The following is a 14,978-nucleotide window of genomic DNA, read 5'->3' as shown; positions in this document are numbered from 1 at the left end:
AGTTTACTGGCTTGTGTCGTCTGGATGTAAAAGGTTGGATTATGGCCGTTTTTTGTGGAATATTTTCATCTGTGTGTAATAATGAACCCGGAAATGTGAGTCGCGCTGTGTACGTTGAAGCCGTGTATAGAGAACGGATGGATGGATATTTGTTTTTGTCGGACAAATGTGTTTTTCTCACCCGCTGTGGTAATTACATCTGAAAGTGGTTTATACCGGCGGATTCATGAGAATCTAAGCTTTCCATCGGCGTATAATGTTTGTATAATCGCATTTGCAGTTTCAGACATTTAGCAAATTGCTTATGCAGATCTCAAAGTGTACCGCGGGCGGGACACTGAAGCGCAACTGAAGCGCAACGGGCTAAGTACCAAAGACTAAAGTGTAAAGTGGATTCTAGTAGCTAACTAAGCAAAAAATAGTAATGTACAAATACTAGAAAATAAAATGATAAGGTACATGTTTGGCAAGCCCTACAGTTAAGCTAGCACTAGTTATGTAGGATGCGATGCCACTTACCTTCAAAGTTATATATGTACTGGGATCAGTGGCGTCACTAGGCCTAAAATATTCATAAGCCCCCCTAAATAATTTTATATTCATTTGTTTTTTAAAAAGTTGTTTTTGTTTTTTTTTTACAAAAAAGTGCCAAAAAGTTCCATATAATGTGACCAGAATATGAGTTTAAATACATAATCACATAACCAGTCATTTTAACTTAGATACGATCATAAATCTTAGTTTCTCTTCACTTCATAGTGGAAGGCAGAGAGTCTGAGTCAGTGCGTCGTTATCCAGTCCATTCCACTTGTTCATATGGAGCACGCCCACATCACTGAAATCCAGTCCACGTTTTCCCTCCAACCTAGGCTGCTGGTACCTGCAGCATGTGTTTATAGGGAACGAGCACACAGAACGGACTAGAGCAGCATTAGGAGAAGAACGTGAACAAGAATGGATATACGAAATGTTTTCAGGAGAGTAAGTATTCATCACTGCTGATAGTAACAATAAGTTAGCTCCAGCCCCCCAGCTAACAGCAGAAAGTCCCATGTAATTAATGAACCAAATGCTCCGTTTGACAAATAAAAACCTGGCTTGTTCACTCTGTAGGAGAGAGTCTCTGTACAGGAGGCAGCGTGAGACGCTGCTGTATTTCTGTGCACGTCTTACCTTTGTTGTTCTGCGGTCAAAAGTGACATTTCAGCTCTAAAAGAACGCTGCTACTTAGCTAGCTAGTTAGTCTGAAATGCACTGTGAAGGTTCTGGTTGTTCATAGAGTTGGGTGTGCACTTTTTATTTTTTTTAACCATATACTATCTTTGGGGTGACTTCATTCTGGAGCATCAGCTCCAGCATCGGATACACACAGTGAAACAGGAGCTGAGCTCATTCACGTATGATTATGTGAATAATGATGATGATGATGATGATGATGATAATAATAATAATAATCACTCCACCACCCCTATTGACCTGTATGATTGGAAAGTGGAGATAGCAAAGAGAGAGATATATAAGCCAAATATACGACATAAATAAATCAATAATTTTGCTAGTTTTGGACCTAATATGACTGTTTTCACTGGTTGGACTGAACAGAACTAAGACCAGGAGCACTGTGGCTCTAGAGGGAACACTCTCCTCTATTATGAACATTAAAATGGCTGGTTTGGAGCCATGCAATAAATGGGAACCAGAGATCATCAAGGCTTCAAAAAAGGCCATCAGGGAGTACAACATGGCTATGAATATTTTAATATTCATAGCGGGAATAATAGATAATAATAATAATAGGTAATAGAATATTCTGATATTAAGCTCCACTGTAGACAGGTATTTTGCAAACACTGTAAACACACACACACTAATATATGTTAGAGAAGCAGATAATGGCAGCAAAGTCAATTATTTTAATAATTTGAAGAGACAATATATGATTACGCTATAAATACATATATAAACAAATACTGACTAATGAACACATATTTTTATATAAAACAATAGACAGAAGTTATATATCAGAGAAAATGAATATATATAAATCATAGATGGAGTATCAGCATCATTCACATATATATGTAAAAGTTATATATCAGAGAAAATCATACTACATATATAAATCATGTATGGAGTATCAATATAATCAATATATCAGAAAACTGACTAATGTGTTCATTAGTCAGTATTTAGTTTATATATGTATATATAGTGTAATCATATATTGTCTCTTCAAATTATTAAAATAATTGACTTTGCTGCCATTATCTGCTTCTCTAACATATATTAGTGTGTGTGTGTTTACAGTGTTTGCAAAATACCTGTCTACAGTCGAGCTTAATATCAGAATATTCTATTACCTATTATTATTATTATTATTATTATTATTATCTATTATTCCCGCTATGAATATTAAAATACGCCGAACCATTTGTCCTGTATCATAGCTACATGTATGACGTTTGCAGCAAAAAATAAAAATAAAAAACGCGTGAAAATCAGTTTAATATTCAGAGTTAAGATGGATTAAATGCGCTGTCATACAGCGGACCAAGAGGGCGGCCCCACCGCTCGTCAGCCCCAATAGACAGTAGCGGTCGATGCGGCGTCTACTCTTTATTATGTCTATGGTTACAACAACCCAGTGGCATTGCCCCACAGGTTCCTCAACAGAAGAGGCTCACTCCCATGGTCGATCAGAAAGCACACATAGTGATGACTTCATGTGGCTCATTCAAATTTGAATCCAGTATAAATATTTGGTTTCATCACATTAACATGACTTTGTGCTGTTTTTGGGGGGTGCATAGAAGGTCCCATACAGACATTTTTTTAAGCCTTCATGTTTAAGAATTCTAGGTGTCAAGAGTTCACCAGAATGCACCATTTCAGCCTTTAAATTTCAAAGGTTTCTTGCATGGGAGGGGAGCTCCCAAACCCTCCCCCCTCATAAACCCTCCCCCCGGCTCGGTCGCTACGCTCCCTCGCTTCCAAGGATTCACTTATTTGGTAATTTCCCAATGACATGCCTGATTTGTAGGCTGCTTCATGGACTGTTTCTTTAACTAAAACTCAATCACCTTAATTGGATTAATTCACAATGTGGCAACTATACTGTACAATTTTGAAAACTGCACATTTCTTTGAGCTACAAACAATACTTTAGGCATGTGGTAAAGTGCAAAAAAAGGAAACATTTTAAAGTGCAAAATAAATATAAGCCCATTACTTGGGCTAATGCAATCATTGAAATTATAAGCTGGGCACAATCAGCACTGCTCCACATGAGCAACAACAAAAAGATGCAACATTAACGTAGTGTGCAATAAGAACAAGGAAGGCACAAAGTTTCAGTCCAGACCTTCCAGAGTAGTAAACAAAGTCCTCCTTCCAGTGAATAAGGCTAAAAGTCCGACTGGCCTTCATAACAGGCCATAACTTTGCTAACACAATCATTAAAATCATAAACTGGGCTCAGTCAACCCTGCTCTTTCGTATGAGTAACAAAAATGTGCAAATAAAAACAAGAAAGGCACAAAAAATAAAAACAGCTTCAGTCCAGACAAGTAAACATAATGCTCCTTTAGAGTGCAACAAATGAGGCTCAAAGACTGATGCTGACTCACCTATATGATTGGTCTAATTTTTTCCCTTGTCCATATACGTGAGAGGTAGATTTTTCTGAATGAAAATAAGAATCTCAGCATTGTTGCAATGTATGCGATTTCTCTTCTCATCGATGACATTGGAGATGACGCTGAACAGCCGTTCGCTGTCTGCGCTGGTACAGGGTGCAGTGAGGTACTTGCGTGCAACTCGGGCAAGCGGACCTGGGTGGACCTCCAGTACTTCAAAGGGCATGCTGTCTTGAGGATGGTGGGTTCTCCCAGGTATGCATACACCTAAAGAAAAAGTAAAAACAAAAATAATCTTACTTACTTTTCTTCAAAGCACTGACAGCCAAAAGTTTATTTTACTTTATGTACATTTTCATGTGAAGCACTCTGCAAATGAAATAAATTTGCTAATCAAGTTTATTATTTACTCACCTGTGATGCTGTTTCGCCTGTAGTTGCTTGTTTGGTGACATCATTCTCTGTGAGGATTTCTTGGTACATGTCCTGCAGGCTCCCAGTTCGGGCCCTCTTAGGTGGGGGGTCCTGGTCCTCCTGGCCTGGGTCATCTGCACTGGCACCAGCAGCCTTTTCTTGCTGATCATTGCCCACACTGGCCATTTCATCCACAATCTTCAGCAGCATATTCCGTGCTCCCTCCTTGTTATCCAGGTCAAAATAACGGTCTTTGTAACGAGCATCAACCATGGTTGCAGTTGCATAAAGAGGTTCACTTTGCACACCATTAAAGCGTTTACTGACAGCTTCCAATAGAGCATGTTTGGCTGTTTGAACACCTTTGTCTGATTCATCCATCTTGGCAAGCAGCCGTGTCAGGGATACCACATCAGGGATGACATCTGCAGCAGTGGCCTCCGCAGAGCTGATGTCCTTAGTTAGCTGTTCAAAGGGTTCCAGTAGGGTGGTCATCTTCTCCAAAATTCCCCACTGAGTTGCTGTCAGTGTTGCTGGGAGTTCATAATCAGCAGCATATGCACTTAAAACCCTCTTCTGCTCCACCAGGTTCTGCATCATATAATATAGTAAGTGGAATTCCACCTGGTGTGGACGTCTTGTTGGAGCTTTTTCACAGGCATGTTGAGTTCTTTTTGTATGTCTTCAAAACGACTGCAAGCAAGCGGTGAGTGCTTGAAGTGGCCTACAACTCGCCTCCCCACAGCCAGGGCATCTGCAATGCTGCGTTGAGACAGGGCACCTCTGTTCACTGCGAGCTGCAAGGTGTGCGCCATGCAGGGCAGACTTGTGACACCAAACTCCGACGTAGCTTTGGCCATATTGCGTCCGTTGTCTCTGACTACTACATGCACATTCTCCTTGCAGATTTTCCACGTCTCAAACATCCCTTCAAAAGCAGATGCGATTGCTTCTGCCGTATGAGACCCACGGCACTCTTGAGAATGAAGCACAGACTTTTTAAGCACAAAGTCCTTATCTAGCCATTGAGCAGTCAAGCTCAACATGCTAACCTGGCTAACGCTTGAAGACCAGATATCTGTTGTGAAGCTAATGGATACAGCATCAGCAATTAGCTTCTCGACGTGGCTGTAAACAACACTGTACAACTCGGGTAAGCAAACATCTGAGAAATACTTGCGATTGGGCATGGCAAAGCGTGGCTCGAGGAACTCCACAAGTTTGGTGAATCTGGCGTCTTGCACGATAGAAAAGGGCTGGTTATCCAGTGCGATACACTCCATGATTTTCTGAGTGATGGCTTTCGCCCTGGGGTGGTCCTTGTTATATTTTTGTTTTTTCTCGGTTGACTCTTTAAGCTTCAACTGAGTGTTTTTTTTCAGTGCAGCCTGTCTCTGTTGTTTCGTTTCATTACTTTGCTATACAAATGCCACGTATCTCTCTGAATGATTCATCCTGAGGTGGGAGATTAAATTGGAAGTATTGAAGGAAGAAGTCTTGGTTCCGCCTCGCATAACCAACGCTTTGCAGTCATTGCAAATCGCAAGTTTAATATCCGAAGGAGACACTTGGAAATAATTCCAAACCGCAGACATAGTCAGGCACAGAGCTAGCAAGCTTGCTACTGCAGCCACCCACGTTTGTGTATACGCTTCACGACGCAGTTTGATGAGGTCATCATTTGCGCGCCGGTAAATGTCTCGGGAGCCCATAGGCCTGTATTTATTCGGCGAAATCCACGTATTATTTTATCGGTTTTCATTATAGGCAAAAAAACCGCTAACGATATTCTCAGATATTACATTTTTATGCCAATATCGGGCCAATAATATCGGTGGGCCGATATTATTGGACATCCCTAGTTAAAAGTCATCCAGGTTTTAATGTCCTTAAGACAATCTTGCAGTCTAGCTAACTGATCAGTTTCATCTGGCTTCATAGATAAATACAATTGTGTGTCATCTGCATAACAATGGAAGTTAATACAATGCTTCCTAATAATATTGCCTAAAGGAAGCATGTATAATGTGAAAAGTATCGGTCCTAAGACAGAACCCTGAGGAACTCCATGATTAACTTTAGTATGCTCAGAAGAGTTATTGTTGACATGCACAAACTGGAACCTATCTGATAAGTAGGATTTAAACCAGTCCAGTGCTGTCCCTTTAATGCCAATTGAATGTTCTAGACGCTGTAATAAAATGTTGTGGTCGATTGTGTCAAACGCTGCACTAAGATCTAACAAAACAAGTATAGAGACTAGTCCATTATCTGATGCTATGAGGTCATTAGTAACTTTCACCAGAGCTGTTTCTGTGCTATGATGCACTCTGAAGCCTGACTGAAACATTTCAAACAAATTATTCCTTTGTAAGTGTTCACATAATTGATTTGCGACTGTTCTTTCCAGAATTTTAGAGAGAAATGGTAGGTTGGATATTGGCCATCGTTATAACTGATGTTCTATCGTTCTCCAGTGAGATGAGCTAAAGGTTCCAGAGAGAACCTTTGCATAAAGAGACATTCACCTCATTAGTCTGTAAACTATGAACACAAACACTCATCACTGATCTTAATCTCATCAAACTCTGAAGGTGGGGAAAGTCTGCAGATCTTTAATTAATGACTTTTATAATTAAAACAGTCGTTCTGTAGAAAACAGAGAACAGCATCGTGTTCTACAGAGATATCGTTCTATTAGCATGACGTTCACCTGTAGAACCTGTTTGTAGCTCCATGTTGCAGCGTGAACAGCCTGAACCCTCACATGTAGCATGTAACATGTAATTTACAGCATGTAACACAGAATGTAGCATGTAGCATGCTATGTGGTCAAAATAAACCTGGTAAACAGGACAGATGTTGTGATGAGTCCAGATGCAGCATCAGTGACTGATTATCACACGTGTGACTGTTTTGATGAAGTAGTGTTCTCTTTTTGTCTGTTTGTGTTGTCTCTGCGTGTTGTCTCTCTGTTGCCTGTGTTGTATGTCTCTGTGTTGTGTGTCTTTGTGTGTTGTTGTGTTTGTTGTGTTGTGTGTCAGGCGGCGCCCCCTGCTGCTGGTCGGTGTGTTGGATTTTCCATCTCAGATGTCTGAACTCAGACAGACTCTACAGCTCAGAGACGCTACAGGAGGCGTGGCCTGCGTCACCACGGAAACCAGCGAGGACCACAGCAGAAGACAGAGAGCGTCCTACAACACCGCCTGGATAGGTACACAACACACACACACTCAGGAACACACACAGGTCAGAGGTCACCACTACAGCTGTGTATTATCTGTGTGTGTGTTGCAGGATGTCTGGTGTGTGTCCGACAGTTCACCATGGTAACGGAGAGATTCCTCCAATCAGAGTTCCCCTCCTACCAACACCTGGACCAGGAGAAGTTCATCACTGACAGACACACCAGGTACACCCTCAGTAACACACACATAGACCAGGTACACACTGAGTAACACACACACACAGCAGGTACACACTCAGTAACACACACACACACACACACACACACACACAGCAGATACACACACACACACACACACACACACACAGACAGAGAGACCAGGTACGCACTCAGTAACATAAACACACTTTTTACGTGTGTGTGTGTGTGTGTATGTATCTGCTGTGTGTGTGTGTGTGTGTGTGTGTGTGCGTGTGCGTACTTTGACAGAGTTTACCTGCAGTTTTCTCTGGACCACCTCCACATCCTGAGTCCATCTGTCGCCATGGTAACTCACCTGAGGCAGAAGAGGGAGCAGTCAGCAGGTGATGTCACAGCGAGGAAGAAGACTGCAGACAGGAAGAGGAAAAGAGAAGAAGACACAGGCTCCTCTCACTCTGCCTCCTCTGTTACCATGACAACGAGCTCTGTGGGCGGTGGCTCCCGGCCCTGCGTCTCCATGGTGATCAAGGTGGAGCAGAAAGAGGGCGTGGCCTTGAGAAACACAGGGGCGGATACAAAGGAGGAGGCGGGGCTGACACTGTGCTTCTCAGCCAGAGCTGCTGTGATTGGTCCAGTGGTCAGATGGGGGCGGGACCCAAAGAATGAACCAATGACAGCCAGAGAGGCGGAGAGAGAGGAAGAGGACAAGGTGAGAGACACACCTGGATCACCTGGTTACCTGTTTACCTGTGTGTGTGGTTACCTTTGTCTATGTGTGTTCAGGTGGTTCTGGTGTTCTCAGGTGCATCTGCTCGATGGTTTCCTGTCCTCCATCCTGGATGTTTCTACAGACTCATTGCTGTTAACACTCAGGTAACTCCACCTGTGATGATGTCACTGAGGGGCGGGCTGCGGACTCACCTGTTTGGAGGTTATTTGGTTGTAAACCTTTATTGAACAGCTGTAAATTACAGTGTCTGTCCACCAGGATCCCAGTGTTTTCATTGGCTCTGGAGTCTCTGGACAGAGTGGGGTGGAGCTCCAAACTGACTCCACCCTTCAGGTCACGTCTGATTGGAGACTCCACACTCTAACACGCCCACAGCTCCTGCACACCTGCAGACAGGTAACATGGTGTCTCTGTCTTTGTGACAAATCTGATAATGAAAGGATTCTGATTCTGACCTCAAATGTCCCCACAGTGTAGAAATGTCCCCACAGTGTAGAAATGTCCCCACAGTGTAGTAACGTCCCCACAGTGTAGAAATGTCCCCACAGTGTAGAAATGTCCCCACAGTGTAGTAACGTCCCCACAGTGTAGTAACGTCCCCACAGTGTAGTAACGTCCCCACAGTGTAGAAACGTCCCCACAGTGTAGAAATGTCCTCACAGTGTAGAAACGTCCCCACAGTGTAGTAACGTCCCCACAGTGTAGAAACGTCCCCACAGTGTAGAAATGTCCTCACAGTGTAGTAACGTCCCCACAGTGTAGTAACGTCCCCACAGTGTAGTAACGTCCCCACAGTGTAGAAACGTCCCCACAGTGTAGAAATGTCCTCACAGTGTAGAAACGTCCCCACAGTGTAGAAATGTCCCCACAGTGTAGTAACGTCCCCACAGTGTAGTAACGTCCCCACAGTGTAGAAACGTCCCCACAGTGTAGAAACGTCCCCACAGTGTAGAAATGTCCTCACAGTGTAGAAACGTCCTCACAGTGTAGAAACGTCCCCACAGTGTAGAAATGTCCCCACAGTGCAGAAACGTCCTCACAGTGTAGAAACGTCCCCACAGTGTAGAAATGTCCCCACAGTGCAGAAACGTCCTCACAGTGTAGAAATGTCCCCACAGTGTAGAAATGTCCTCACAGTGTAGAAATGTCCCCACAGTGTAGAAATGTCCCCACAGTGTAGAAATGTCCTCACAGTGTAGAAACGTCCCCACAGTGTAGAAATGTCCCCACAGTGCAGAAACGTCCTCACAGTGTAGAAACGTCCTCACAGTGTAGAAACGTCCCCACAGTGTAGAAATGTCCCCACAGTGCAGAAACGTCCTCACAGTGTAGAAACGTCCCCACAGTGTAGAAATGTCCCCACAGTGTAGAAATGTCCCCACAGTGTAGAAACGTCCCCACAGTGTAGAAATGTCCTCACAGTGTAGAAACGTCCCCACAGTGTAGAAATGTCCCCACAGTGCAGAAACGTCCTCACAGTGTAGAAACGTCCCCACAGTGTAGAAATGTCCCCACAGTGCAGAAACGTCCTCACAGTGTAGAAACGTCCCCACAGTGTAGAAATGTCCCCACAGTGCAGAAACGTCCTCACAGTGTAGAAATGTCCCCACAGTGTAGAAATGTCCTCACAGTGTAGAAATGTCCTCACAGTGTAGAAATGTCCCCACAGTGTAGAAATGTCCCCACAGTGTAGAAACGTCCCCACAGTGTAGAAATGTCCTCACAGTGTAGAAACGTCCCCACAGTGTAGAAATGTCCCCACAGTGCAGAAACGTCCTCACAGTGTAGAAACGTCCCCACAGTGTAGAAATGTCCCCACAGTGCAGAAACGTCCTCACAGTGTAGAAATGTCCCCACAGTGTAGAAATGTCCCCACAGTGTAGAAATGTCCCCACAGTGTAGAAATGTCCCCACAGTGTAGAAATGTCCCCACAGTGTAGAAATGTCCCCACAGTGTAGTAACGTCCCCACAGTGCAGAAATGTCCTCGGTGTTGAAATTTCCTGACAGCGTAGAAACGTCCGTACAGTGTAGAAATGTCGTCGCAATGTGAAAACGTCCTCACAGTGTAGAAATGTCGTCACAGCGTAGAAACATCCTTACAATGAAGAAATGTTCTCACAGTGCAGAAACGTCCTTGCAGTGTAGAAATGTCCTCACAATGTAGAAACATCCTCACAGTGCAGAATTGTCTTCACAGTGTTGAAAAGTCCTCACAGTGTAGAAATGACCCCACAGTGCAGAAATGTCCTCAGTGTTGAAACGTCCTTACAGCGCAGAAACGTCATCGGTGTTGAAATCTCCTCACAGTGTTGAAACGTCCTTACAGTGTAGAATCATCTTCACAGTAGGGTGATATCAGCTAAAATGGGCCACTTTTTGGTAAATCGCTTGTAGCACTAACAAAAAACAATGGATTCTATTAAAATGTGGTTTTATGGCTAGTAATGGATGTTTTCTTTTAATTTTGCATTGAAATTATCTAGTAAATAGAATTGTTGAGTTCCTACAGGTCTTGATACATCAGCTGTGCCAATTTTTTTACACAAGCAAAGTTCAGGTAAAATGGGCCAGCTGATCAGGTAAAATGGGACGCTTATCAGGTAAGTTGGGCCAGTCCAACTGCAAAGGGATAGTCATCAATTTTTATTGTAAAAAAACTGTCAATATGGCAACATACTGTGTAAGAACAATTTAATAATATCAGGACAATTCATTACATTGTAAATGATTAACTGATCTGCTCGTGGCAAATGTATTGAATCCACATGGCACTATGAACTTGGGTATAAAACACATAAATAATGATTAAAAAAACAACTGCAACCTACTAGGCCGACAAATGGAATGATTGCATACACTGAACCTCAATAATATCTAAATAGTCCAAATTTTAAAATGTGTGTGTGCTTGGGTAGGTACACATGTCATGGCCTAGGCTACTTAAAGCACAAATTTAAATACAGTCCTGACAGGTGAAGCCGTCATCATCATAGATGCCGTTCTCTTTGCCACAGCTCTCATGGCACCAGATTGAACACGAGACACTTGATCCATTCCTCTGTTGCCTTTGGGTCGTCTCTTTTCCTCTCTGGTCCTTGTTCCTCCTCTCTTCATCTATCCTCAACTGTTCTCTCACTTTCTGTCTCCTCTGCTTGTCTCCTTTCTTCCTCCATCTCTCAGTCCCTCTCTCTTTTCCTCTCACTTGCTTCTTGTTTGCCATACTCACTGTAGATAAAGTCAATGGATTGTTACTGAAAACACTGATCATCATTATTTTTAGGCAGATGCATCCTTTTCACATAAATGCCTACTCCGTTCCCTTCAAATGTGTACATGTGTGCATGTGTGACTGACAAAAAGGGTGGCCCATTTTAGCTGAAACCAGGGGGCCCAACTTACCTGAATAGGTTCAGCTAAATTGGGCCACTAACAAAAATGTCAGTCTTTGAAAAAAAAATGTCCAAATACCAAACTTTAAGCATTATTTCTGATAGGTGTCATCAAGACAGATATTATACATCAAAAATTTTATATATACATGTTTCTTTAATTGACATCATCCTTGTAATTTTTATCAGAAACTCTTATGCCAGTCCACTCACCACGCAGTTTTCTGGTGCAGTGTGGATTTGAATCTTATCTCCGCCCACAAAAACAACCACAGACCAATAAAATCTGTTGTTTCATGTTAAGTACAGTTGTGGCAAACATTTGAGACCATTTGCTGTCATTGGCTCTAAAAATCAGAGGGGTGAGGACATCCAAAGCTTAAATGGCCCATTTTACCTGATGGCCCAGTTTACCTGATATCACCCTATAGAAACGTCCTTACAGTGGAAAAAAATGTCCTCACAGCGTAGAAACATCCTTACAATGTAGAAACGTCCTCACAGTGTAGAAATGACCCCACAGTGCAGAAATGTCCTCAGTGTTGAAACGTCCTTACATGGCAGAAACATCCTCATTGTAGAAATGTCCTCACAGCGTAGAAACATCCTTACAATGTAGAAACGTACTCACAGCAAAAAACGTCCTTACAGTGTAGCAATGACCCCACAGTGCAGAAACGTCCTCGGTGTTGAAACGTCCTCACAGTGTAGAAACGTCCTTACAGTGCAGAAGCATCTTCACAGTGTAGAAACGTCGTTACAGTGTAAAAATGTCCTCAGTGTAGAAATGTCCTCACAGCGTATAAACATCCTTATAGTGTAAAAGTGTCCTTACAGTGTAAAAATGTCCTCACAGCGTATAAACATTCTTACACTGTAAAAATGTCCTTACAGTGAAAAAATGTCCTCACAGCGTATAAACATCCTTATAGTGTAAAAGTGTCCTTACAGTGTAGAAACGTCCTTACAGTGCAGAAGCATCTTCACAGTGTAGAAACGTCGTTACACTGTAAAAATGTCCTCAGTGTAGAAATGTCGTCACAGCGTATAAACATCCTTATAGTGTAAAAGTGTCCTTACAGTGTAAAAATGTCCTCACAGCGTATAAACATCCTTATAGTGTAAAAGTGTCCTTACAGTGTAAAAATGTCCTCACAGCGTATAAACATCCTTACACTGTAAAAATGTCCTTACAGTGAAAAAACGTCCTCACAGCGTATAAACATCCTTATAGTGTAAAAGTGTCCTTACAGTGTAAAAATGTCCTCACAGCGTATAAACATCCTTATAGTGTAAAAGTGTCCTCACAGTGTAGAAACGTCCTTACAGTGCAGAAGCATCTTCACAGTGTAGAAACGTCGTTACAGTGTAAAAATGTCCTCAGTGTAGAAATGTCATCACAGCGTATAAACATCCTTATAGTGTAAAAGTGTCCTTACAGTGTAAAAATGTCCTCACAGCGTATAAACATCCTTATAGTGTAAAAGTGTCCTCACAGTGTAGAAACGTCCTTACAGTGCAGAAGCATCTTCACAGTGTAGAAACGTCGTTACAGTGTAAAAATGTCCTCAGTGTAGAAATGTCATCACAGCGTATAAACATCCTTATAGCGTAAAAGTGTCCTTACAGTGTAAAAATGTCCTCACAGCGTATAAACATCCTTATAGTGTAAAAGTGTCCTTACAGTGTAAAAATGTCTTCACAGCATAGAAACATCCTTGCAATGCAGAAACGTCCTTACAGTGTAGAAACGTCCTTACAGTGTAGAAATGTCCTCCTGTCTCTCTCTGTGTCTCCAGGTTCTCTCATCCACGGTCCTTTCTGTCTCTGATGTTTTGGACAGCAGGTAAACTGATCGTCCTCACTTTGACTCAGAGTCGTCTCCTGTGGTCGACGGAGGAACTGCAGCATCAAAACACTGGTGTGTGTGTGTGTGTGTGTGTGTGTGTGTGTGTGTGTGTGTGTGTGTGTGTGTGTGTGTGTGTGTGTGTTCTTCAGGTCAGAGATGGTGTGTTTCCAGGGTCTAGTGTCTGAGAGGATCAGTGTGAGAGACAGGACCACCCACTGTGGATACACAGGTGAACACTCGGGTAAATACATACAGGTGAACACATACCTGAGTGAACAGGTAGAAACAGTTGTTCTGGATGCAGTTCTGGTTTGAACTGTGTGTCACTTCAGGTGTGCGTCTCACGTTGTGTGACCAAAGTGGGAGGAGTCTCCATGTGTACCTGGACTTAAGCCACACCCCCTACCCACCTGGACTGTTGCCTGGCAACACCTTGCTGCTGTCTGCTGTGCAGAGGAGGCAGTCCAGGTAACACACACACACATAAAAGGTGCGTGTCCACTATATACAATTTCCCCGGACGGCAACGCACTGCATCTGAAAATCGCGCGGCTGGCGGGCGGTTTTGTGGCATTGTCATATGACAATGATGTGGTCCGATAGTGACTGCCCGCCGGCGGTGCCATTGTCAGATGCGGTGCATTGCCATGTGGACAAATCGCATATAGTGGACACGCACCTACACACACACAGACACACAGGTGAATGTTTACAGATATGTAGTAACACTGAGTTTATAATATGTGTGTGTGTGTGTGTTCCAGGACAGGAAGTGTGTACTGCAGGTTTCTACCTGTCAGCTCGATAACCGTCGTCTCTCAGGGAGACACCAGGTAATTATGGATCAATAAGTCTCATTGATTATTGATTCTGACCTATTGAGCAGTGTGTTTATGGATGTATTGGTCAGTGTGTTTATGGCTTATTGACATATTGATCAGTGTGTTTGTTTCTCTCAGCGTGGCTCCGCCCCCTCCTCCTGCTCCCATCATGCATCTGGGTCCGTGGGCTCTGAGCTCAGAGCAGAGCTGCTTTGTGGGTCAGGTCAAAGGTCATGTGGTGTGTTTCCTGTTCCTGCAGCTGCAGTGGAGCTGCTCACTGTGTGGCAGTGTGTACACACAGGTACTGCAAAAAGTATACACTGTACACACAGATATTACAAAAAGTACACACTGTACACACAGGTACTGCAAACAATACACACTGTACACATGGTATCTATTGTAGTATTACTCACAGGGGCATTCATTTTTTCATTAATTAATTTCCTCGTTTGGTAGGGACAGTGCACACTGAATGCCCGTCTGTTCAGAAATTGGAGTCAATATGCCGAATTATAGCACAATGCTAATTTGCTAATGTCCATTTTCTCCTTTAGGGAGAAAATGGACATAGCAGTGATAAGGAATACAAAACAGTGTAACATACAATGAAACATAGAACAATAAGTTGTAATTAAAGCTGCGAGCAGCGTTGAACGGGTCCTCGCATCCTTGCTGGTCGGCGACCCCAAGCCTTTCCACCAGGCAATGCTACGACTGAGAGTGTATTTAGGCCCACGGATGTAACGA

General features: G+C 42.9%; 1 protein-coding gene across 1 annotated transcript in view; it reads left to right on the top strand.

Moving 5' to 3' along the window:
* The first annotated feature begins 3,858 nt into the window (after nt 1–3,858).
* LOC110972336 (CST complex subunit CTC1-like) overlaps nt 3,859–14,978 on the top strand; it is a 33,463-nt gene continuing 22,343 nt past the window's right edge. The window contains 11 exon segments of the mRNA XM_051943871.1: nt 3,859–3,890; nt 7,094–7,263; nt 7,347–7,461; nt 7,726–8,146; nt 8,221–8,310; nt 8,426–8,563; nt 13,358–13,404; nt 13,557–13,678; nt 13,740–13,875; nt 14,172–14,242; nt 14,375–14,529. Of these exon segments, the coding sequence (XP_051799831.1) occupies nt 3,874–3,890; nt 7,094–7,263; nt 7,347–7,461; nt 7,726–8,146; nt 8,221–8,310; nt 8,426–8,563; nt 13,358–13,404; nt 13,557–13,678; nt 13,740–13,875; nt 14,172–14,242; nt 14,375–14,529 (1,482 nt within the window). The 5' untranslated portion in view covers nt 3,859–3,873.

The sequence above is a fragment of the Acanthochromis polyacanthus genome, chromosome 23 (genome assembly GCF_021347895.1).
Source record: "Acanthochromis polyacanthus isolate Apoly-LR-REF ecotype Palm Island chromosome 23, KAUST_Apoly_ChrSc, whole genome shotgun sequence".
Classification (NCBI taxonomy): Eukaryota; Metazoa; Chordata; class Actinopteri; family Pomacentridae; genus Acanthochromis; species Acanthochromis polyacanthus.
The sequence above is the reverse complement of the archived record's forward strand: the minus strand, read 5'-3'. Positions and strand labels throughout refer to the sequence as shown.